The sequence below is a fragment of the Stegostoma tigrinum genome, chromosome 24 (assembly GCF_030684315.1).
Source record: "Stegostoma tigrinum isolate sSteTig4 chromosome 24, sSteTig4.hap1, whole genome shotgun sequence".
Classification (NCBI taxonomy): domain Eukaryota; kingdom Metazoa; phylum Chordata; class Chondrichthyes; order Orectolobiformes; family Stegostomatidae; genus Stegostoma; species Stegostoma tigrinum.
The window spans coordinates 32,383,242-32,408,442 of record NC_081377.1 but is presented as its reverse complement, the minus strand read 5'-3'; the positions used below and the strand labels follow the sequence as shown (position 1 = coordinate 32,408,442).

At 44.3% G+C, this 25,201-nt stretch overlaps 1 protein-coding gene across 3 annotated transcripts in view; it reads right to left on the bottom strand.

Annotated features, from left to right (window-relative positions):
* LOC125464894 (cation channel sperm-associated protein 4-like) overlaps window positions 1-25,201 on the bottom strand; it is an 81,128-nt gene that overhangs the window by 20,653 nt on the left and 35,274 nt on the right. For all 3 annotated transcript variants that reach the window (XM_059654335.1, XM_059654336.1, XM_059654337.1), the window contains 2 exons: window positions 16,591-16,688; window positions 2,368-2,497 (listed from right to left, as the gene is read on the bottom strand). In XM_059654335.1, the coding sequence (XP_059510318.1) occupies window positions 2,368-2,497; window positions 16,591-16,688 (228 nt within the window). The remainder of the gene's footprint in view (window positions 1-2,367; window positions 2,498-16,590; window positions 16,689-25,201) is intronic.

Genomic DNA, 25,201 nt, shown 5'->3' with positions numbered 1-25,201 from the left:
GAAATAAAGAAAGGGAGAGAGGGGGAGGCGGATGGAAGGTGGATAAAGGAGCAGATAGGTGGACAGGGGATGGACAGGTCAAGGAGGTGGGGATGGAGCCAGTAAAAGGTGAGAGCGTAGGTGGAGAGTTAGAATGGGGGTTGGTCAGTCAAGGGATGACAGGCAATTCTAAGGCAGGGATGAGGCTGGTAGGTAGGAGGTGGGGGTTGAGGTGAGAGGGGTAGATAGATGGGAGAAAAGACAGATAGGTCAAGGAGGTGGGGACAAGCTGAGCTGGTTTTGGGATGAGGTCAGGGTTAGGGAGATTTTGAAGCTTGTGAAGTCCACATTGAGACCATTGGGCTGCAGGGTTCCCAAGCAAAACATGAGGTGCTGTTTTTCATCTCCCCTCTTTGTTCTCCCAATTGCTTAAGATAATGCCTGTATTTTTTATAGTCCATTAGATCCTCTGTTGATTTGCTCCCTTTCTACCAGTTAAAAGCTACTCTTTTCTTTCTTATGCAGACCTTATCACATTTTCTGTAATGGCTGAATTTCATCTTTTCCTTTCTCTTCCCTTTTAGTTTGGTCCTTTTTTCCAATTGTGTTGGTCACAGCACCTAGGTACTTCCCCAAAACACTAATAAATTTATCAATTTCTACGCATTACCATGAATCTCCACTGCTTTGAAATTTGCAGCCTTTCAAATTAAAAGCCTTTGGAAGTTGAAATCCACGCATTGTTACATGCTCAAAATAAAAGTCAAGAAAATTAATTAATCAGGAGTTCCAACGCTAAGCCCACAACAGTTACAGATAACTAGGATGTGCTTATACAGATGAATTACTTCATACAGAATGAAAGCATAGAGGGGGCATAATGATTCTGTCACTGGTCTAGCAATCCAGTTGTTCAGACTAATGGAGTGGTGACAAGGGTACAAATCGCATTACCGCAGCTGGTGGAATTTGAACTTAATAAATCTGTAACAAAAAGCTAGTTTTAGCAAAAGTGAGCACAAAACTATCACTATCATTGATGGTTGTAAAGTCCCTTTTGGTTTGCTAATGCCGTTTAGGGAAGGAAATCTGCAATTCTTAACTAGTCTGGTGTAGATGTCTGGTCTATCGGACTCACGGCCATGTGGTTGACTCTTAACTGCCCGTTAAAACTGTCTGGCAAGCCACCCAGTTCAAGGGCAACTGGGGATGGGCAACAAATGCTGGCTTGCCAGCAAAAATGAATGGGACTGCAGGTGCCTGCATCTGTTTTGGCAGATTTAAAAAAAAAACAGACATCACATTAACCCATTTTCTGTCATGTCCCCAGTGGCCGCTGGCTTTCCATAATGATTATAAATATTTCACAAATCTCTTACTGTGTCTTAGTGCTTTAGGATAATCATCTGTCCCTGGTGATGTGTTAGTTCAATTAGCTAATACAGAGTAACGTTTACATCTAAGATCAGAAGTTAAATTGGACCAAGCAGTTGTGGTGCTAAGTGGATGCTAAGCCAATTTTTAAAGATGAGCTGAAAAGGACCATTTCTTTTCCCAAATCTGCACAGGGAGAAAAGGTGGCCAATTTACAGAATTGTTATATATTTTACTTGTGATATATTTGTTTGGAGAGGGCATTTTCCTCATGTCAACCATGCTGAATCCTTAATCATTCGGAAATTATTTTGCACTTATTCAGTTTCAAACAAATATTGTGATTTTCACCAGTTGTCTCGCAGTCTTCTTGTTGCTGAAGTATTGTAACCACGTTTTACCGTTATCTTATTGCTTTGGCTGCTGTGCAATTTTCAGGTCTCTCTCTTCTAGTCTGAGCATCCAGTAATGAGCTGATGTTTGCTGGCTAGGTTATGATCCTCAATTCCAGGTTGGCAACCCAGAAGTACACATGATGGGAAGCTGGTGATTTTCCCAGACATGGCCAATTAAGCTGCTGTACCTTCTTGGAGTAGATTGCTGACTTTGTTCCAGGCGCACATGAGAAACTCTGTCTGAGGCAGAAACGGTCCAAGGAGCTGGCCTGATAACTTCCCCCACGCTTCTAGACCCTTCACCTCCAAACGTCTCCACAGAGACAAGAAATTCAGCTAAATGGATTTTTTGCATTTGCCTCAATTGGCCACCTTTTTGCCCTACCAATCCCTCAGTCAGAAAAATACAAATAAACCACACATCTTTGTTTAAAAAAGAACAGTAGCTATCAAAATGTCACCTGTAAAAGTTACTCTAGAAAAGCAGTTGCTGTAGCTAAGGGTTAGGCATCCTGAGGTTTTGTTAGCTGTAGCTAAGGGGATGTGTGCTGTATGAGGTCCTTGGGACATACTATGAGTAGCACCTGTGCCGATGCAAACGTTACTTACTTGTACTCACCAATGTGATCAGGATGAGCAGGAAGATAATGTTGGCCATGTCAGAAACTGACTGGATGATTACCTGCACCATAATGGCCAGACCCTGGATGGCAGCTAAACTCCGCACCATTCGCAGAGCTCTCAGTACTCTAGAATAACCAACATAAGGGCCTCATTTAATTATAAGCCATAAATGAGAAGATACATATTAGTCAAACACTTCTAAGCAGAATAACAACTGGACTTTATGAAAATATTCATAATTCACTAGTACTTACTACTTAACTTCATTGTAAGACACACATTAGACTTGCTTTAAAACAAAACTGTTGCTGTCGGAGTTCCATATGAAATACATGACTGGGTTTTGCTCTATTCTGAAAGAGTCATTAATTCTTTTCTTGCAAGATGGGAGTCAATGACAAAAATGGCATTTTGGCCTGTTTTGTACTAATTTCATCAATGGCGTGATTAAAACAAAATCAATCATTCAGTATCAATAATAATCCTTTTTTCACATCTGAGGCGATGGCCTAGCGGTTTTAAATCGCTGGACTGTTAATCCAGAGACCTAGATAATATTCTGGGGACCCTGGTTCAAATGCTACAGCAGATCGTGGAAATTTAATCCAATAAAATAGCTGGAATTAAAAATCTAATGATGTGCATGAACCCATTGTTGATTGCCGGAAAAACCCATCTCGTTCACTAATGTCTTTTAGGGAAGAAAACTACGAGCCTTGAAAACAGGAACTGCAGATGCTGGAGAATCCGAGATAACAAGGTGTAGAGCTAGATGAACACAGCAGGCCAAGCAGCATCTTAGGAGCAGGAAAACTGATGTTTCGGGAAAGGTCTAGGCCCGAAACGTCAGCCTCCGTGCTCCTATGCCGCTGCTTGGCCTCTTCTGTCCATCCAGCTCTACACCTTGTTAAGCTACTATCCTTACCTGGTTTGGCCTACATGTGATTCCAGACCTACAGCAATGTGGCTGACTCTGAACTTTCCTCTGGGTAATTAGGGATGGGCAATAAAAAATGCTGCCTAGCCAGCGATGCCCTCATCCCATTAATAAATAAATGAAGTGAGAGAAATTTAACCCCAATAAATATTGATTTTATAAAAAAACCTTTCAAATTATCACACAAAATTTTAAGAATGATGATATAAGCTTTTTGTCTCACATTTATCAGGGCAGTTCACAAGAAAACCAAAAGGAAAATCAGCATTTATGAAGTACGAGAGGAGAGAGCTAATTCATTTGCAAGAGAATTCTGATTGGTAGAGATGTTATCACGGATCATGCACCAGTTAGTGATGACTGCCAAGTTTTGTTGAATTTCGAGATAGGCAAGTTAACTTCAATTTTCAAAGGCACTGTCCTGAGAAATGAAGAAGTGAATGACTGTCATTTATTTTGTTGAGTATACATGTCCTTCCTGTCTGCAAAGATAAGGTTCCCGCCTGAGTTAGTATATAGCTCCCAATGAATTACATGTGTCACAGTATGACCCTGACTTAGACTCATAACCAATTTAAGTTTGTTCGCATTATAATATTGTCCAGTCACAGAATCATTTCTTTCATTGGACACTGTGTTGCGAGTTAGGCACTCTCCTCTCACAGCATAAATGCTAGTTCCCAATTGTAAGAGTTTTGGATGGCCTCATGTTTGTTTTATTCTTCTACGTTCCACAAAGAACTGCGGATGCTGGAAGTCTGAAACAAAAACAATTGCTGGAGAAACTTAGCAGGTCTGGCAGCATCTGGGGAGAGAAAGCGAAGTTAACGTTTTGAGTCCAGTGACCCTTCTTCAGAACAGAATGTGAAAGGCTAGCAAAGAGTCCAGTGGAGTTGTGAAACCTAGGGGTAATGATGTCATAGGAGAGGTTGGATAGGCTGGGACATTTTTCCCCTGGAGACTGAAGGGTGACCTTATAGGAGGTATGTAAAACTAAGAGAGGCATATGTAAGGTAGATAGCTGACAGCTTTTCCCCTTAGTAAGAGAATCTAAAACAACAGGGTATGGGTTTAAGGTGACAGGAGAGAGACACAAGAGAGTCCAAAGGGGCAATTTCTTCACACAGAGGACGGTGAGTGTCTGGAAGAGGCTGCCAGAGGTAGTAGTGAAAGCAAATACAATTTTGTTATTTAAGATGCATTCAGACAGGTACTTGGATGGGATAGCTATGAAGGGATATGAACCAAACGCAGGAGAATGGGACTAGTTTAAATTGTGAAAACTGGGCGGCATGGGCAAGTTGGGCCAGATGAACTGTTTCCATGCTGTATTCCACTACAGCTCTATAACAGCATTCTTGTGAACTGCCCCAAGAAGTGCAAGACAAGAGGCTTTGACAAGAAGTGCCTTTTTTCAGCAATACTTAAACTTTACACCACTAAGCAAATGTCAATTATGGTATAATGAAATTTCACTGACAGGATCATACTGGTGCTTGACAAGTGAGCAATTCAGAAATTGGCTTTTTCGATGCCCAAGTACACATTAGAAGTATTCATAACTCACACGTAACCAGGCACAGTTAGAATAGGAAGTCAGGAGGAACACATTTCTCCACTAACAAAAGAGGAAAGGTAAGGCATAAATATCAGAATGTCCTGATCCGGGGATAACAGCTGCACAAGGAAATAAAGCTAAGATTGTACTATTGGAGATAGAAATGGAAAAAAAAAGTTGATTTTATCAATTTCTAGGAGTAATTTATCAGTAGGGATTAATCCAAAGCATGAGATAATGGAATGGATCAAGTTGTGATCCCATAGAATAAACGAATTTCACAAGCATAGTTAAGTTATCAGTGAGGATTACCTAAATATTGTACCTGATAACATGGTAAGATTACAAGATATACACCTATCTATAACATTAATCATGTACATTACACTGAAATGTGCATATTTACATACAGTTTTAAAAAGTTTTTGCACAATGTAAAGCCAACTGTTCAAAATGAACAAGGAGGACTATGGGGTTGGGGAAGAGGAGAAATGGCCCATATGCAGCAAGTGAGGTAGGGCCTTTAAATCAAATCTTTAACCCAGTGTGACATTAAAATCCCAATTCTGGTTCCTATCCAATCAGTGAATTTGGGTGGGGTGATACCTGAAATTTGTCAAAGGAAGGAATTCCAGTTAAAGGGGAAGGCAATCGGCTAATGCTATTACTGATAGACTACTAATCCAGAAACTCAACTAATGTTCTGGGCACCCGGGTTCAAATCCCTGCCATGTCAGATGGAATTAAGAATTTACTGATGACCATGAAACCAGTGTCAACTGTCAGAAAATCCATCTGGCTCCTTAATGTCCTTCAGGGAAGGAAATCCTCTATTGCTCTGGCCTACATATAACTTCAGACCAATAGCGACATGGTTGACTTCCAACTGCCCTCCGAAACAGCCTAAACAGCTGATCAGTTGTATTAATCACAACATAATTTCAACAAAGAAATGGAACAGGACTGACCACCTAGCATTAACCTAGGCACCAGAAATGACAATGGCAGAAACAGCCCTGTCGACCCTGCAAAGTCCTCCCTACTAACATACGGAGGCTCGCGCCAAAATTGGGAGAACTGTCTCACAGACTAGTCAAGAAACAGACTGATACAGTCATACTTTCAGAATTATACCTCTCAGATAAAATCCCGGATACCACCTTTGGGGTATACAGTTGGAAGGGAGTAACTCTCAGAATCCTTAACATTGACTCTGGACCCCAAGAAGTGTCAGAGAATCCCTACAGTGTGGAAAGAGGCCCTTCAATCCATCAAGTCGGCACTAACCAAAAACAGCATGAACAGCAAGTGATAAAGAGCTAAGCAATCCCACAACCAACAGATTAGATCTAAGATCTGCATTCCTACTGCACCCAGTTGTGAATGGTGGAAGAGCCTAACATATCAGTCCAAAAGGCTGAAACATTCAGACCTAGAAAGGGAAACGTTGTGGGAGACTGGGGTGTGCCAACATGTCCTGTTCCTGAAGGTTATGATCATGGCCATGGGGGTGGAGGGAGGAGAGGAGAGATTTCGCTTGGGGGTCTCCATCTGCCTCAGCAAAAGTCATTTTGCCGGTAAAGTGAGCTGGTCATCTGTTACCAATTTTTAAATAAAATGTCTTCCCCACCGCCCCCCTCTCAGCCCAATGGGTTTTGTTTTTAATTGAAAAGGCATCATGGCATGGAGGGCAGCTGGTGAAGCTGCCCACTACCACGATGAGGACAGCACCATTTTATTTCTGGACACACCCCAGATGTGGGAGGGTGTCAGGTGGCTGAGGAACAGAAGACAACTTGGACATGCAAAGAGTGATGGAGGAGTTCCTCTGAAAGTGATAGAGGAGTTGCAGCGTCATGTGTGCATCTTGACAGGTGCAAAGACCTGTGAAGGGAAATGGTTTTCTTTTGAGGCACAAATTCTGAGGACAGGAAGCCAGAAATGGCGATCTTCCTGTCAATGTTTGGGCTGAATATCAGCAAGCAGCAGGTGTTGTCAGTGAACTGGGTCTTCATTCCCACATAACTGTGGGGAACAGAAGGGCATCATGTACCTGGTGACAACTGTACCATTCTAGGGCACTACCATGTTGCAGAGTTGCATGGATCCCCAGAGTCATACATATCTTGGAGTTCAGATATTCTATTCACCATTTGATTAGCAACCATAAGGCTAACGTTAAGTATTTGCTGTGGAGAAGGACACATAAGCTAGGAAACTTGGGAAAATAAATAGTGATGGCTTCAGAAGTGTTCATACTACAGAACTAGGAGGTGCTAGGAGCTGCCTAAAGGTAGATAAATTCTCAGTACCTGAACAGATGTATCCCAGAAATCTGTGGCAAACTAGGGAAAATATTTCTGGGCCCCTTGCAGAGATATCGGTATCATCGACAGCCACAGAGAAGATGCTGGAAGACTAGAGGTTGGCTGACGTGGTGCCATTATTTAAGAAAGGTAGGAAGGAAGGCCAACTATAGACTGGTGAGCCTGATGTCAGTGGTGGATAAGTTGTTGGAGGGGATGCTAAGGGTCAGGATTTACAAGCATTTGAAAAGGCAAGGACCAGATTAGGGATAGTCGACATGGCTTTGTGCGTGGGAAATCCTGTCTTACTAACTTGATTGAGTTTTTCTGAAGTTGTCACAAAGAAGATTAAATGAAGGCAGAGTGGTAGGTGTTGTCTATATGGACTTCAGCAAGACTTTCAACAAGATTCCACTTGGTAGACTGGTTACCAACGTTAAGTCACATGGGACCCATGGGGAGCTAGCCAACAGGGTACAAAATTGCCTTGAAAGTAAGACACAGAGGGTGATGGTAGAGGGCTGCTTTTCAGACTGGAGGCCTGTGGTGTATCACAAGGATTGGTGCTGGGTCTACTATTTTTCATCATTTTGACAAATGATTTGAATGAGAGTACAGGAGGAATGGTTAATAAGTTTGCAGCGGACACCAAAAAGTTAGGAGTCTGGTGGTCAGTGAAGGAGATAATCTCAGTACAACAGGACCTTGATCAGATGGGCCAATGGGCCAAACAGTGGCAGATGAGTTTAATTGAGCTAAATGGGAGGTGACACATTTTGGCAAGGAAAATTAGTACAGAACTTGTACACTTAATGGTACGGACGTGGGGAGAGTTAGCAAAGACTGAAGGGTGCAGGTGTATAGTTTCTTGAAAGTGGAGTCACAGGTAGACAGGATGGTGAAGGCAGCATTTGGCACGCTTGCATTCATTGTTCAGTGCACTGGGTATACGAGTTAGAATGTCACGCTGCAGCTGTACAGGAACATTGGTGAGGCCACTTACAGATTACTGCATTCAACTCTGGTCTCCCTACCGATTCCAACCTCAGGCGACCCTCTGTGTGGAGTTTGCACGTTCTCCCTGTGTCTGCGTGGGTTTCTTCTGGGTGCTCCAGTTTCCTCCCACAGTCCAAAGATGTGCAGGCTAGGTGGATCAGCCATGTTAAATTGCCTGTAGTGGTCAGGGGTGTGTGGGCTACAGGGGGATGGGTCTGGGTGGGATGCTTCAAGGGGCATTGTGGACTTGTTGGGCCGAAGGGCCTGTTTCCACACTATAGGGAATCTAAACTAATCTATAGGGAAGATGTTGTTAAATGTGAAAGGGTTCAGAAAGGATCTACAATGATGTGTCTGTGGCATTTTTCCCCTAGAGCATCGGAGGATGAGGGGTGACCTTATAGAGGTGTATAAAATCACGAGGGGCATGGATAGAGTGAATAGCCAAGGTAGGGGGAGTTCAAAACTAGAGGACAGAGGTTTAAGGTGAGAGGGGAAAAGATTTCAAAAGGGACTGACTGGAGGCCAAACCCTTTCATGCAGAATGTCATGCATTTATGGAATGAACTACCAGAGGTGGTGGACATGGGTACAATTATGAAATTTTTAAGGGTTCTGGATGGGTACATGCATAGGATGGGTTTAGATGGGTATGAACCGAATGCTTGCAAATAGAACTTGATCATTTTAGGATATCTGGTCAATGCGGATGAGTTGAACCAAACGGTCTGTTTCCATGCTGTATAACTCTGGGACTTTAATCTTCAGTCAGAAGTGCCAATTGGCTGATCCACTGCAGCCTCCTCTAGCGGTCCCCAGCATTGTGAATACCAATCTTCAGCCAATTCAATTCACTCCACATGATATCAAGAGGCAGTTGGATACTGCAAAGTCTATGGGCCCTGATAATATTCTGGCAACAGTCCCGAAAACTTGGGCTCCAGAACTTGTCGTTTCTCTAACCAAGCCCTTCCAATACAGTTACAATACTGGCATCTACCCAATAATGCAGAAAATTGCTCAAGTATGTCCTACACACAAAAAGGAAGACAAATCCAGTCCTGCCAATTACCACTTCAGTCGATTCTCAATCAATCAGTGAAGTTATAGACAGTGCTATCAAGCACACCTGCACAGTGATGTCCAGTTTGGGTCCTGCCAGGGCCACTTCAAACTTAACTTTATTTCAGTCTTGCTTTAAACATAGACAACAGAGCTGAATTCCAGTGGTGAGGTGAGCATGGCAGCCCTTGACATCAAGGCTGCATTCAATCAAGTGTGGAATCAAGTGGCCCTGCCTAAACTGGCGTCAATGGGGGTCGAGGGCAAACTCCGTTGACTGGAGTCATACCCGGCACATAGGATGATGGTTGTGGTCACTGGAAGTCAATCATTTCAGCTCCAGAGCGTCTCTGCAGGAACTCCTCAGGTTAGTGTCATGGCCCAAACATCTTCAGCTGCTTCATCAATGGCCTTCCCTCCATGAAACGACAGAAAGTGCAATGTTCGCTGATAATTGCACCATGTTCAGCACCATTCGCAACTCCCTAAGCTCTCTACACCACATGGACTGTGACAGTTCAAGAAGGAAGCTCACCACCACTTTCTCAAGGGCAATTAGAGACAGGCAATAAATGCTGGCCAGCCAGCAATGCCCATATCAATGAATAAATTAAAAGGGGATCTCAGAACAGGGGAGAACAGCAAATGTAACAAGACAGCAATGGAAAGGAAATATGGTTAGGCCGCACTTTGCATCTTATTCTTATGAATTCCGCTGCAGGATCGCAAGGGTAGGAGGTAGAAGCCGGTTTTTCAAACCAAGCAGTCTTAGATGAAAGTCAGCATGAGCAATATGGTGTCTCAAACCTGATTACAATGTCAAGAGAAATTCAAGAAAGTCAGGGAGTTGGGGAGGGTGAGGGCCATGAGAATATCTGGTGGCAAACATGATACTAATTTTCCTGCATATTCACCTCAGAATAACACAATTTGCTAAATCCATTGTGTCTAGGCATTCTCACATTCATAAATACATAGCCAATACTCACGTCTAATGTCTCGCAGTCATCCTCAACAAAGGTCAACTTTTTTTTAATCTTGGTACAATTCAATTTATCACATTCACAGCTGTTTTCTCTCCTTGGAGTGTGTGCAGAACGCCAGTGAAAAAACTAGACAGCAGGGTGGACAGCTTCCGTGATAGCCACAGATAATACATGCTCACCTGCTCCACTCTGACAGTGGTCTTGTTTCAGAACGGGAGCTAGAGTGCAGCAGTGACCCTGGAGAGGTACTGGTTAAAATTGGAGCCCCATGAGGCAGAGTTCACACACAACGGAACTGGGATTCTTGCCTTCTTTTGACTCGATCAACAGTCTATTCCCTCTATCCTGTGGAATGGCATGTACCTGAGGATAAGGTAGATGGTGCCGTTGATGTGCTGCTCCTCTTGTAACCCAGAGGTCCAATACAGAGTTGTCAGAACTGCTCTTACCCAGTAGTGATGGCTGACAGCAGGAAGATTGAGCAGCAAGATGTGTCAAGTGCAAAGCAGCTGAACTTGGAAATCACCACGAAAGCGGTGAAAGCACTTTTTTTATATTTAAAAAATATACTACTACTTTATTCACAAAATCTTTATATACACACAGAGACTGATGCAGTTCAGTTCTGTACAGCAGCACATGAAGAAACAAATATTGCAACAAACGAGCAAACAAAAGGTATTTCTTTCTTGTAGAAGTTTATATTCACATGTATTTGAGGCACTGGGAGGGTCCTATAACTGAACAGCTCCCCATTTAACTTGGCAAACAGACTGGAGAAAGTGGTCTTTCCTAACTGCACCTCGGTGGCAGCTGTCCCAAGCTACAGTGTGTTCCTCAGCAAGTAATCCTGGATCTGAAAACGTGCCAGTCCACAACACACAGTCAAAATCAATTCCTTCCTATTGACGACCAACAACTTTTGGGCTGACCAAAAATCATCTTTCACAGAGTTGACAGTCCTCCAGGCAGAGGTGACATTTGACTCGGTGTGCGACCCAGGGAACAGGCCGCGGAGCAGAGTCCTCCATCATGGAACTGCTCAGGATGAATGTTGACAAAAGCCACTACGTCTTTCTATAGACTTCCTCTGCAAAAGGTACATTCCAGCAGATGTGTGACAGTCTTTACCCACGCCCCACCACCTCCACTGCAGCTGCTTCAAGAGCAGCGCATAGTTGAAGAGTCCAAGCATGCATGAAAAATCTTATAAATTGGTGGCCTTGTCACCACCAGCCAAGTGACGTCTTGGTGTTTGGGGGTGGGTTCTGGCAATGAGGTTTTCTGAATTTGATAGCCTGCTCAGAGAACAACCTGAAAGGATCCATTCTCTCCTTTTCCCGCAAGGTCTTGAGCACGCCATGTGCTGACCACTACCTGACAGATTTGTGATCAAAGGTGCTTTTCCTTGCAAATTTTTCCACAAAGGACAGGTGATACGGAACAGTCTGATGACATGGCAATGAGCCCAGTCCTATCCTTTGCAACAGCAGGGATAGGTAGACCCTCAGTATGAAGTGAGGCACAGTGTTTGCATTCTGTGGGTCTGTGTACAGCTTGAGGCAGCCACCCACAAAAGTTGCCATCGGGATGACGGTACCACTGGGTATGTTTCTCGCTCCCTTATCCTGCATTTTGTACATGGTATTCCTGCAGACACGGTCCATCTCAGTCCTTCAGGTGAGGTAGTAGATGGCTCGGATGACTGCAATGGTGCAGTGTTAGGGAATGGGCCAGACCTGCACCACCTACAACAGAGAAGGTGCTTTATACCAATCACCAGCGATAATACTACTAAGGTTGAGTTTATTGTGAAACCAGAACCTTTACTCCAAACTAGACAATTTTTCAATGGTCAAATGAAAGAACAATCATCTCACTGCACATGGTTTGATGGGTTGGTGTAAATTTTAATGTAAATTTTGATGTAAATATTATAAAATATTTAAAGTCAGAAGTATTCCATGTTTGTATTTTTGTACGACTAAAACAGATTTCCTGCCGATAATATTTAAAATGAGGCAACAGAATGGCTAGGCTTTTACTTGCAATAGTAAGGGAGCAGTGCTCCCAAAAACTCATAGTTTCTGCCTCACTTTGGCGATATGCTTCTCCCAAGATTTTGCGCAGGTCCCTGCCCCTCCATGTAACCTGTCCTAACTGTGAAGGGGTTAAAAGAATCAGTGGGCCCACTTCCCAATAACATGGCCCTGCTCTTGCCTCAATTTACACTGACTCCCAAAGCCAGTTTGAACTGGTTGCAAATGCTCATGAGTGTGTGCACTGACAGTGGATCACAACACCAAACAGCGACACCATCCATGCACAAGGAGGCTTTGACCTGCTGACCTCTGCTGCCTGGAACAGTCACCCCTCACGCTTGCATCCTTCCTGATAGACTTGGCAAAAGGCTCTACACAACACACAAACAAGGCAAGACTGAGTGGGCAGCCCTGCCTGCCTCCAGATCTGATCAGGAATCTTTCTTATTCCCACCCACCAATCGAGACTGCACTGATGTTGTGAAGACCAGCAGTCGGATCCAACTGCGGATTCCATCCCCAAAGCCCACTTTGGAAAGCATATCCAACTTGTAGGTGTGTGATATCTTGTCAAAAGCTTTCTTCTGGTCCAGGTCGAGGAGGTAGGCATCCACACCCTGTCCTGCGCATAGACTATTGTACTCCTGAGGAGCACGAGGCTCTCCAAAATCCTGTACTGGGCAGGACGAAAGTTCTGGACTGGGCGAATCACCGATCCCAAAGCAAACCTGATCCGGTTGACAGGCTTTTGTAATCTGCATTCAGCAGTAAATTTTCTGATTTCCTCTCTCCCACTTCTGCTTGTAGCTGAAGGTGATGACATCTTTCCACATGGATTCACATATGCTACCTGACAAATACATACTCTCGTACACCACTGGCAAGTCCTATAGAACTGAGTACAACTCGTTGATTCCTCTAGTTTTATTCTTTTCTAAAGGACTTGAAGTTCTTGGTTGGGTCATCAAAAATAATGGTGGGTCCAGCCATCATCTGGGGTCTCTATGATAGAGGACAGGAATGACTGGAAGACCGCATTGTCTATAGGCTTCATGTCATACAGTCTGGCTTAAATGGATTTGCTGATTCTCACGATGTCAGACTGAGCTGACATTACTGAGCCATCTTCTTCTTTCAAGCTACTAAGCACAGAGCTCTCCTGGTGCACCTTCTGGAAGAAGGAACGCAAGCACAGTATTCTACAGCGCAAACCCTGGACCAGAAGATTACCTTGGAGGCTTTTGAGAAACAGCAAGGTTTGCTGGCTCTTCACATCCTGGAGGTCCTCTGTGACCCTGACCCCCTATCATCTGCAACAGGAGTAGATTCTGTATGCTTTTCTGGAGTTTGGACAGTTTCCTCATTTCTCTCTCTTGCCTCCTGAACACCTTTGAGGATAAAGAATCTCTTGCTATTCCACTTGACAGTTTCACACTAATCCAGTGGCAATTTAAAGGGGAGTTTCATGATTCTCCAAATGTGTAGTCCCTTAATGTTTTACAGGGTCAATGATTTCACATTCAGCTTCCAAGTTCCATTGCCAGTCCACTGGTTGTCCTGTGGGTGACAGTCAGCCAGTAGGAGACAGTGGTCAGAGAAGAGCACTGGCTTGATGTTGGTGGATCAGATCAAGAACATGCGGCACACAAACAGTTTACCCTTCAACAACAGATACCCCTGGTCACAACCTGACGGGTTGACCCTATGCTCCATCTGCAGGGGTGCTGAAGACATCGTGCAACTTGATGATTTTAACCCTTTCCAACAGGAATCTGAACATGGCGTCCGGTTTGCTGACAGCAACCCCACCCCACTGTCCATCAGCACTGTTACAGTTGTAGTTTTCGGCCAGATTGAACACCTAGGCGTTGCCAGCAGCAGTGGGGCATACACATGAATTTGTCACAGGGGAACATTTCTGTACATAATGTCTGCTACAAGGAGGCAACTGCCACTGCCAGCTTAACCTCAAATGGTGAAGTTGTGGCTTGCAGCAGAATACCCAGGCCAGAGGAACAGCTATCACTTCCCCCCGGCCAAATTCAAGGCCCGTGGGTCCATAAGCTCAACCATTTCCGTGGCTGTTGAGGTGTGGTATCCCACACTCCTGCAGAAACATGGGGTCCACTTTAATGTTGGCCTGGTAGGCCAATGTGGAAATGTATCACGTAGTGGATTTAACACTATGCACATTAATACTGGCAATTTTAAAACTCACTTTGAGAACTTATAAGATTACCTACAGACCTGATGTTCATTCATCCATGGTCTTATCACCAGGGGACTGTCTGCATCCCCTTGATGTGGGCAAACTGTTGGACACTCTCCGCACTGAGGTGGTCCTTCTGTTCCTCCCTTGGGGGGTGGTGGTGGGGATGGAGTCTGACAGAGACTTATGCTCCACCCCTGATTCGGAGTTGTGATGCAGTGTGGTCCCTGATGGCTGCAGGTCGGGTTTCATCAGGTCCCTTGCAACGTCCAGTGTTTCTGGGTTGGTGGGTGCCCTTCTCCTTCTCCCCTCTGGTACTGTGTCTGTTTTTTTGTTGGTGGCTGTCGCTCTGCGCATCTTCAGTGGTAGAGGAGCTGCTGGTGTCTCCAACACGCAGCTGTTTTTTTCCATTTTCTGTGGGGGCCCAATGTGTTTTCCTTTTGTGGGTGTTTCTCACCCGTATCCACTCACCTCCTTCGCTTCCTCCTCCTCCTCCAGTGGCTCCATCCGTTCAGGTGGAGGTTAGTTCAGTTCCAATGCTTCTGTGCTGGCTACGTTTTCCTCTTTTCTGGCCTGTCCCTCATCATCAGTTTTCTTGCTGAAAGGTGATACCTTACAGTCTTTTGTTTTGGGGGTGGGGGGGGGTGCGCTCGCGTTACCACTCCTGGCCACTTGAGCGTACGTGACAACCTCCATCTTGGCCAGGCCTTGTACACGTGGCCCACTTCCCCACAAAGGCTGAGGCTCATAGACTCCTTGCAGTCCTTAGTCAGGTGCCCTTCCTGTTTGCAGTTCCTGCAGAGGGTCCCTATGCAGTCTGCTGTCAGACCTCCCTCAGTTTGGCGCACTCTAAGCTGCCCTATGTATGTCAGGTAGCCTTGGCACCCATCCACTGCAAAGCTGGAGGGTGAATAGAGGATGTTCCCAACAGGGTCCACCTTCAAGGTCACCCTGACCTGCTGCTTGGGGAAGGATGATGAGTCAACTGGACCTTTCTCCATGAAGAGTCCTCCTGGATTATTGCGGGTTTCAACAGCTACTTCTGTCTACGAGATTTCCCCAGCGAGGTCTACTTCAATGTGACCTTCAGAAGTGTGAAGCAATGTGAGCGTTTCCTGAAGGTATTTGAGGAGAAAGGTGAAGGTCCCCTATCCGTCCTGTCTGCGGCACCATTGCTCATTCTCCTGCACTGGGAGCTGAGTTGTTACAATCAACATGTGACAACCCCCACCCACCACTGCCCCCCATCCTGGCAGCAGATGTCCTGACCCCTCTGGGAAGGTACGTACAGCTTGAGGGAGGCAGAAACGATGAAATGGACCCCTTTGGAATCTATACCAGCCCACCCTTCTCTTGTCAGTCACCCTGACTGTACTGTGGACCCCCCAGCCCAGGGCACAGGCACTAGCAGAGACCATGGGTCTGGTTGGCTGGTCACTGAATTGGCATTAGGAAGAAACCAGCATAAAGATTTACCACTTGCAGCTCAGTCTGACTAACAATATACCAAGCTCTGCTCACAAACACAATCCAGTCATGATCGAGATCTTTTGCTGATGGAAGTTCTCAGCTCAGACACGTCCTGGGAGAACCACCTCGTTAATCATGGTATCTCCCCTGCTAGCTAAGTAGAGAAAGCACACCCTCAAATGTTGTATGCACCAGCGTGACCTAGGCCAAGCTGACGCTATTCAGTTTCACAGGTGGAAAGTCTCCCTGCCAGTCAGTTTGACTAGCTGTGGTCATCACTGCACTTTTACCTGACTGACCTTGGGAGTTCCACATAGCTTGGGAAACTTTAGCTCTGACTTTTTAGAAGTCCCAATTCTCAGCTAAACATACAAATTATCTCCTTGTATATGTTAAATATGTAACTAACAGATCCTCAGGACTTCCCTCATAGCTCTATAGTGACATCTAGGTGTGGGTGGGATCGTGACAGGTTCTTAACCCAATGAGTTTCACTGGAGTTCTAAATCCAAACCCCCTTCATCCTTCAGGTGCTGATATATCTGCACTTATCCAACAATTTCCCATGTTTATTCAGGATTTTCATGAACCACGGCTTAGTCGTTTTTGCTATGCAGAAGTAGCAACAGTTCGATTAAAATTGTCCTCTTACCTCAGTACATAAAAGAGCTCGTGATTCCTCGTGAATGACGTCGTGGAACCCATGAATAAGGCGGATGTGACGAGGAAATCTGCAATGTTCCAGCCATCCTAGAAAAATGTCAGGCCAAAAAAAAAGAACTTGCATTTCTATAACATTCTTCACAATCTCAATATACCTCAGTCTCAAGAACTGCACAGTCAATGAAGTACTTCTGAAGTGTTGTAACTGCTATAATGTAGAAAGAATGGAAGCTAGTTTTTAAACAGCAAGGTCCAAAAGCAGCAATAAGATAAATGAAAACCAACTCATTTTTATTTTTGTGCTTATTCACCACGGAATGCGCATATTGCTTGCCCTTAGATACCCTCGAGAGGGTGGTAGTGAGTTTCTTTCATAAACCACTGAATCCACATGCTGTAGATTGACTCAATGTCCTTAGGGAGGGAATTTTAATCTAATCCTCTGTCATATTGGGTTGAGCATCGACATTTGCTCTTTGGAAAATGCTGTGGGATTTCTTACATGCACTTGAATAGACTGACCTACCAGAACTATGGGGAAAAACTAAAGTATGCTGATCATTAAGTCTCCAGTGGAAGCAGGCCTAAAAGGGCCAGAGTAATCAAGGCAAATACATAAAGGAGAAGGGCATCAGGGATCACAAATTTTTCTCCAACACAGATTTTTAAGGGTGGTCGTTTGCCCAAATGGGGACTTAGTACGTGGAACACCAGTCAGGAGCTCTCTTTGTGAAATGACTTTGAACACCTGTTTTATAAATGGTTGTCTCTGTTTGAGAGGATGTTGTCATCTAGGTATCTTCCTAAAAATGAAAAGGAAAGAGACTGCAAAATTAATTTCACTTACGATGCTGAAAACCAGCTGACATTTTATGCTCTTCAGTTCTAAACTTCAACTGAGTTGTTGTGTCTCACCAGTTAGCAGTACACTGTACCAGTGGACCTTTAACGCCTGCTACCATCACAGACTCTAGCCCGACTCCAGCCTCGGTATTCTTTTCCATTCTTGTTGCAACAAGTCCTACATATTTACGTGATGTGAGTTCACATCAGGAGACATGGTTGAAAGTACAGTTGATAAGGGTTTTTTTTAAGACAAGCGGGAAGTGAAGAAGGATTTTAGGGATGGAGCTACAGAGGGCAGAGTTGAATTTTTCTGCACTTGGCTCCAGTTGGAATGATTGGAGGACAGGGATGGTTGAGGTCTGTTACTGAATCATTCTAATCAAAGAGACTATTACTTGCTTGCAAGGGCTCACAGGCATTTGGATTTTTCAGCCTGTAGCAAATCAGTGGACTGAAAAGCACACCTGGAAAAGCTGTCACCTTCTCTAACTAATTGCTTGCTCTTCCCAAGCACACTTGCAGAAAGAGTCACCAGCAGCACAAGCTGGGAGTTCCATGTTTCAGAATTTGAGCAGTGGCTGGAATCACTGTTGTAGTGCTCTACATCACAGATATACATGACATGAATAGCACATATAGGGAGTATACAGTTACAACTGTAGAACAGAGGAGGAAATGAGTGGCTACCAGGCAGTTTAATTAAACCAAATAGGTAGTGCAGGAATGTGTAAGCAGGACGATGACTGGAAGAGCACAGCAATCAGGGTTTCCAGAGTCAGAGATCAGATAGGCATTTCCACAGCATAAAATATACTTCTATGACTGGATGTGGTGTCCCTAGTGGCAGGGAAAAGTATGAATGACTGCAGAGCACCCTTCTAGAGGAGGGGACGGCCCACATTGGTACTGACAACATAGGTTGGAAGAGGGGGAAGTCCTGAAGACAGATTTCAGGGTATTAGAAAGGAAATTAAAAAGCAGGGCCTCAAGTGCAGTTATTTCAGGATTTTTAAAAATTCATGTATGGGAGATGAATGTTACTGGCTGGGCCAACATTCACATGCACATCCGTAGTTACCCTTGAGGTGGTGGTAGTGAAGTGCTTTCTTGAACCACACCAATCCATTTGCTATTAGGAAAGGAGTTCCAGGATTTTGACTCAGTGACACTGAAGGAATGGCAGTACATTTCCAAGTCAGCTTGGAGTGAATTGAAAAGAAATTCTGAGATTACTACTTTTGAGGTCTTGCTTTTTAATTTGCTTCCCAATTCCCCAAAGTTCCTCACTTCAATCAACTGAATGTGTGTCTGGAAAACCAGTGTCGGAAGGAGGGTATCAAAATTTCTGTGTCATTGGGACCAGTTCTGGGCACACAGGACCCCGAAAAGCCAGACTGGTTACATCTTAACAGGTGTGGGATTGAAATCCTTGCTGAAACATTTGCTAGTACTGTTTGGGATTGGTTTAAATCATCATGTTAAGGGAATGGAAACCTGAAGGACAACTCAAATTGGAAAGAAGTAAAATTAACAACTGAAAATAGAAAAGCTGCTGGGGAGAACAGAAGGCAGGAGTAAGAAAACAGAGCACCGAGTATGACTCAAGTTTAGAATAACATCAAAAAGACAATATTAAGGGATCTCTACCTGAATGCATATCGCATTTGCAACAAGGAAAATGATCTAAAAACAGGAGATAAATGGTTATGACATAACTGCCATTACATAAAGGTGGCTGCACGGTGACCAGGACTGGGAATGGAATATTCAAGAATATTTGACATTTTGGAGGGACAGATAAGGAGGAAGACAAGGTGGAATTGTGTTGAAAATTGATGGTGGGATCAGTAAAGTAAAATCTCAGGTTGGAATAACAATGGATGGAATCTCATTAGAGCTTGAACAACATGGATTCTAGCAGAATCATGGGAGAAGTCAGCAAGGCCAATTTGGATATCAGGATCAACTGCTTGTTAAATGCCTTTTTAATAGCACAACTCACCTCACTGTATTCAGCTTCCTCCGTTACCAACAAACTAAATGTGCCAGACATCAAGAATTCTCAGCATGAAAATCAAGTGGATACCTGGTGACTACAGCTCGCCACTGGCTGCAAGGAGCTTCCACACTGCTCAGCATCAAACGGTATCTCAGGTCATGATCCACAGACATCATCCACATGCAACTCTTGCCTATGGACACTGGCATCTTACATTTGCCAAACCGTACAATCCACTTGGAGGATAGATAGAAAGCACAGAACCACATTGCTAGGCACACCAGAAACCAGCATCAAAAGGCTGCTGCAAGGATACTGTGCACAGGGGCAGGCACCATCTAAGGTTTGCTCAATTGCTTTCTGAGCACTAATTCACTTAGTGCCTATCTGCATACTCAGAGCTTCCATGCCTTGCCAATCAGTACAATCAAACAACTTGGTCAGCAATGGGGCATTCAGCTTGCTATAGGACAATGTACTAAATCAATGTAATATTGGCATGGACAATGCCAATAGAAAGTAGCTGTAGCCCTTGTACAAGGGTCAATACTAAAAGGCATAATCTTAAAAGGGAAAGCCAGGAGTTGTGGAAGGGATTTGTGAAACATTTTGTTCACCCAGATGGTGGTGGTGGGGGTCTGGAATGCACTTTCTGGGAACAAGGAAACCCCACAATCTTTAATAAGTACTTAGATGAGCACTTGAAATATCAAAATTCAAGGCTATGGGCTTGGTGCAAAGTGGGACTAGTGTAGTTAGTAACATATCTTTGGTGGTACAGACTTAATGAGACAAAGGGCCTCATTCTTTACTGCATGATGTGATGATCCTGCATCATGAGCCAGCAACTAATGTGCCAAGTATACTGTAAACAAGCCGCCATAACTAAGTATTAGGGGAGTGGTCCTCACCAAAGTCTATAGAGGCTCCCACCAATTGGGATTCCTGGCACATTAAGCAGAGAACGAACTTCAACAGCAGTCCAGGACGTTGACCGTTGTTGGGCTACTCTTCATCAGAGGACCCATGCCTCTGCAGTCCAGGAATTGAGTCACAGTCAGTCCCGTGGCTCCGCAGTGCTGCTAGTCTTGAAAGTTGGTCTAACATGGTTGGGGAGATATAAAGTCATCCATCAGTATTTGGAGCACTTCTCAGGCCTTGGTGGATGGTGGGGCGTGTTGCCAGCTGGTGGTGGGTTGCTATTGAGGGGGGGATTGGGGTGAGGAGGGGAATAACAATTTTGAAATTGGAAGGATACGGTAAAACATCAATTGGAAAAGGGTAATGCCAGAGGGGTGTTTGTTCACTGTCAGGAGCATCTTAGCTTCAAGGAGGTTACCACATCTGGCATGGTCATCTTGAATACCTGGAACTGGGAGAGGGGAGGGACATTCATGTAGATGATTTGGGTGAGGACCTGGGAAGGTGCAAAATCGATGGGGCTTATGCAAAGGGTGACAGGGAAGGGGTTCTGAACACTTGGGGCCTCACTCGGAATGAAGAAATCTCACAATCTTTAGTAAGCACTTAGATGAGCACTTGAAATATCAAAATTCAAAGCTACAGGCCTGGTGCAAAGTGGGGCTAGTGTAGGTAGCAGTATATTTTTGGTGGTACAGACTTAATGAGCCAAAGGGCCTTTTCTCTGCTGCACGATTCTATGAAACGGAGGTTGTAATGTACTGACTGAAGTGTTTACCAGAACACAACAGAAATCAGAAGTATGTAATGGTGAAGAAAATGGCTGCACCCAAACCAGGAATGGACAGGATAAGTGTCCAGATCTTTGAGGGACAGGGCTGTCAGACCCACTGATGAGAGACCTTTTAGGAGAGAAACACCACTACAACAGATCCTTGAACTTCACAGGATACAGACCTATGGACCCGCTGATCCCTGGTGATTCTCGTAAATTGGCTCCTGTGTGCTGCACACCTCCTTCCCACATACATTACTGACCATTTCATTCACACCAACACTTCCAGATGCAGAGAACGGAGAAAGAAGAACGAATAGGTGTTTCAGCATAACTGCAAAAGGTGTCAGTAGAATCAACTGCATGGTAGGCACAGTATTTATCTTGCTTCCAGGTGCTGCAGCAGAAACTCAACACATCTACTCATAATGTACCAATGCCTAAAGATAGGCATCATGCTATCAGTCACATTGGGAGTTACACAGACACTAAACAGATATAGTACAAAAATCAAACTTACACAAATGTAATATTCCTTTGCCAAAGTGACCTGAAAAGGCTTTGACTTCTTTCTTTTCCATTTGGCCTTAGTGTTGACTGAGGTTCCACAGCTGAAATAGAGCCCAATGGCTGTGGATGTTTGCTCATGACCCCTGGGCTGTTCATTTCGGAATGGCTCAGACATGCTGAGCATCTTAGGCAAGTAGGCCTCCGCAGCATGAACTTCCAGGATCAGATGGGGGCAGGCAGGATGGAGACAGAGGGCCCAGCCACCTTTGGAATGTCCTCAGGGGAGACTTCTGACGGGCCTGTGCGTGGCTCCTCCTCTCTCTGGGTTCTTTAATGACATGGCGGTCTCCTTGTGAGGAAGGGATACCCAGAGTGCATGCCATTTCCTTGTGTCCCACCTCACCATATCTTTTGCCCTGAGGACCAACGGTTTGAGTGATGGAGTCTCTGTCTGTGCACTTATCCAGCAGACCCGGAGATTGAAGGAGCTGTCTCTCCATGGACCCTGGCAACTTGTCCAAGGAGGCAGCCAGAACAAAGCATGCTTTGGGCAGCTGGATCCCTATAGTATAGCTGGACACCTGTAGCCCCTGGAAAAGGTGTGCCATTGAGCCTCTCATATCTTTCAACTGCACTAGCTCCTGCCTGTGCACGTGGTATAATTCTTCAATTGTTGACATTAATGGGTCATCTCTTGCTTGGTCTTCAACAGTCCTCAGAATACACTATTAGTGCACAGAATGTGAGCGGTCCCAGGCTTTTCTTCAGCCAGCTGTAAAGCTGGTGTAGGAAAGTGCTCACCGGCTTGTGCTTCCCAACAACATAAACCTGGCACTGCAGGTGTGCGTGTGTAGGTGGGCAAGCGTGCCGCACTTCCTCTGAGGCTTTGGTACTTTGGTCCTCAGTGGTCAAAGAGGTCAAGCTGAAACACTCTAGCACCTGCAATATCCTAGTGAATGTCCTTTTCACTCTTTCAAGTGCAATCACGTCCTTCCTATAGCACGTAGAAAATAACTACACATACTATTCCAGCCATGTTCATTCAACTCTACACTGTGTTATCTCAGATGCTCCAGCATCTGCAGTTCCTACTATTTCTAACGGGATGCCATCCTGCATTGCAAGAGAATTCCAGTACAGGAATAACAAAAATTGTTTCAACTGTATAGCAGCTTGGGAAGACCACACCTGGAGTACAATGTGTAGATTTGGTCTCCTTACCTTAGGAGAGTTGGTAATGCCAAAACTGGAGTGCAACGAAAAATTTACCAGACTTGTTCCCAGGAAGGTGAGACTGTCCAATATACAGAGATTTGGCAAACTGAGCCTGTATTCTTTGGAGCCTTGTTATCTACAAAATACTTAAAGCAAGTTATATGTTTCCTCTAGCTGGGGCGTCTAGAGCCAGAGGGTACAATTTAGAAGTAAAAGATGCGCCATTTAGGAGTGAGACGAAGAGAAAGATTTTTACTCAGAGGATTATGAATTTTTGGGATTCGTTACCCCAGATGGCTATGGAAGCTCAGTCTCTGAGAATATTTAAAATAGAAATTGATAGATTCCTGATCACCAATGGTGTAAAAGGGATATGAGGATAGTGTGGAAAAAAACTTTAAAGTGTTGATCAATGATGATCATATTATATGATGGGGAAGGTTTGATGAGCTAATGGTCTACTACGTTCCTATAAAACGGTCAAAAAAAGTGAGATAAATGTGCAGCCAATTCACAGTAAGAAAAGTGAGTGGCACACCCACAATTTAACTTCCCCATAGCACTCAGGGTAACACATCTTCCACAACTAACTATTCCTCTCTCTAGAGGCATCTCTTCACAGCCTCATCTGAAAAAGCCAACACTCTTACTTACCCTCACTCAACTGCCTTATCACTCACTTGCCTTGTGGTTGTCCTCCACGAGTAGTGTTCTTCCTGCCTATCCACATTTCTGCTTTCACGAGAAGACAGCACAAAACCTGGCAAGAGGTAGAGACCCAGTAGGTGGGGTAGAGGTGACTCTCCAGTAACAGGCACTTAAATCAGCCATTGTCAATATGTGTCCACCTGCTTTATTGGGAAGAATGTCTTGTTACAAGACACTGCAGATGTCACAAGGGTCTGCTATGAAAACCTGAGTCCGAGTCACTGGTGCTCACACATCAGAAGACATAATCCTCTTGCTGTAAGTTCATGTTGGAACTCTTGTCTCTTGTGAGCTGGATCTCAGTATCAATCCCCTTGACCTAATGAAGGGGCACATGGTTGAGGAGACAACAAGCTGATGGTAACTGCAGTGTTTCTCCTCTGGTCCTCCAGAGATGATTAAGTGGTTTCCATGTGACTAGGAACAGCAGCCAGCAAGTGAAGTTAAAGGTGAAAGCAGGCTTGAAAAGGTGGAGTGCCTTCTATGAAATTGGCAACGCCTGATTATACTCAGAAGTTATTTGAACAGCAGCCTCTCATCTAGCCATGTTCAGTGGTCTTCCCACTGTGCAATCACATCAAATGATTCTAGTGAACTGCTAACTGGTCAGGAAACAGGTGCCCTAGCTGGGAAATCTATGACTGAAGGTTAAAACAATACTTAATTGGCTCAAGTAAATAAAATTACTTAACAGCTACATGTGAATTCCCTGCTCACCTTCACTGTTGCCCCAGTGAAGCAGGAAGATGGCAGGATTATGTCAAGATCCCAACCCAATATCACTTATCGGGAATTAACTCCCACATGCACACAAAACCTTACACTTACCTGGAAAAATACCCCCAGAAGTCAAGTTGCTGAAAGCCATGACAGACAAAAGCGGGGGCAGGAAAGGCAGGTGCACAAGCAGTTTGATTCAGATGACTACAAATCATAAGCTAAACACAGAATCTCAGAGGACTATAAAAGTAGGATGTAATGAAGCTGAGGAGGAATTTCTGTGTGGTAGACAGCCTTTCAACTAGGTGCTGTGTCACGAAGCCAAATTAAGCAGAGAGGGTGTGCAGCAGCACAGGACAGAACACAGACAACGCAGTTTTGGAGTTTGTCCAAGTTGGCATTCAAGACGCTAGTGAGGACCGTATTGGTGAAGTTCAACTTGAAAATACTGAACATATAGATATACATACTTTAATGGCACAAGAATGTAAGCAGCACTTGAGATATCCAACACCTCAGTGGCTGAATCCATCCATTTTCTTTAGAAAGTTCCTCAGCATACTATTGGATTCCCAAAGACAATTTAGTTCTACAACTCCTATCCAATCCACATTACCAGTTTTCTACATAACTGTGAATTGTTGTTACTGTTATGAAGTCAAATTTAGAGCTTTTCCTTTCTCCCTATACCCAGAATCTCCTCTTTTTAACATTTATCAACAATGTCTACTTAAATAAATATATGAAAGAGATGCATTATGAAACTCTGACCTCATCTGTCACCAAGTTTGGAATAACTTATCTAACACTGCTTGCTGGAAGAGATTGGTACAATCATCATTGTCGGTGAAGCTTCATGCTGACTAATCACTAATTAGTCCCAAACTATTTTCCTTATTCATCTTT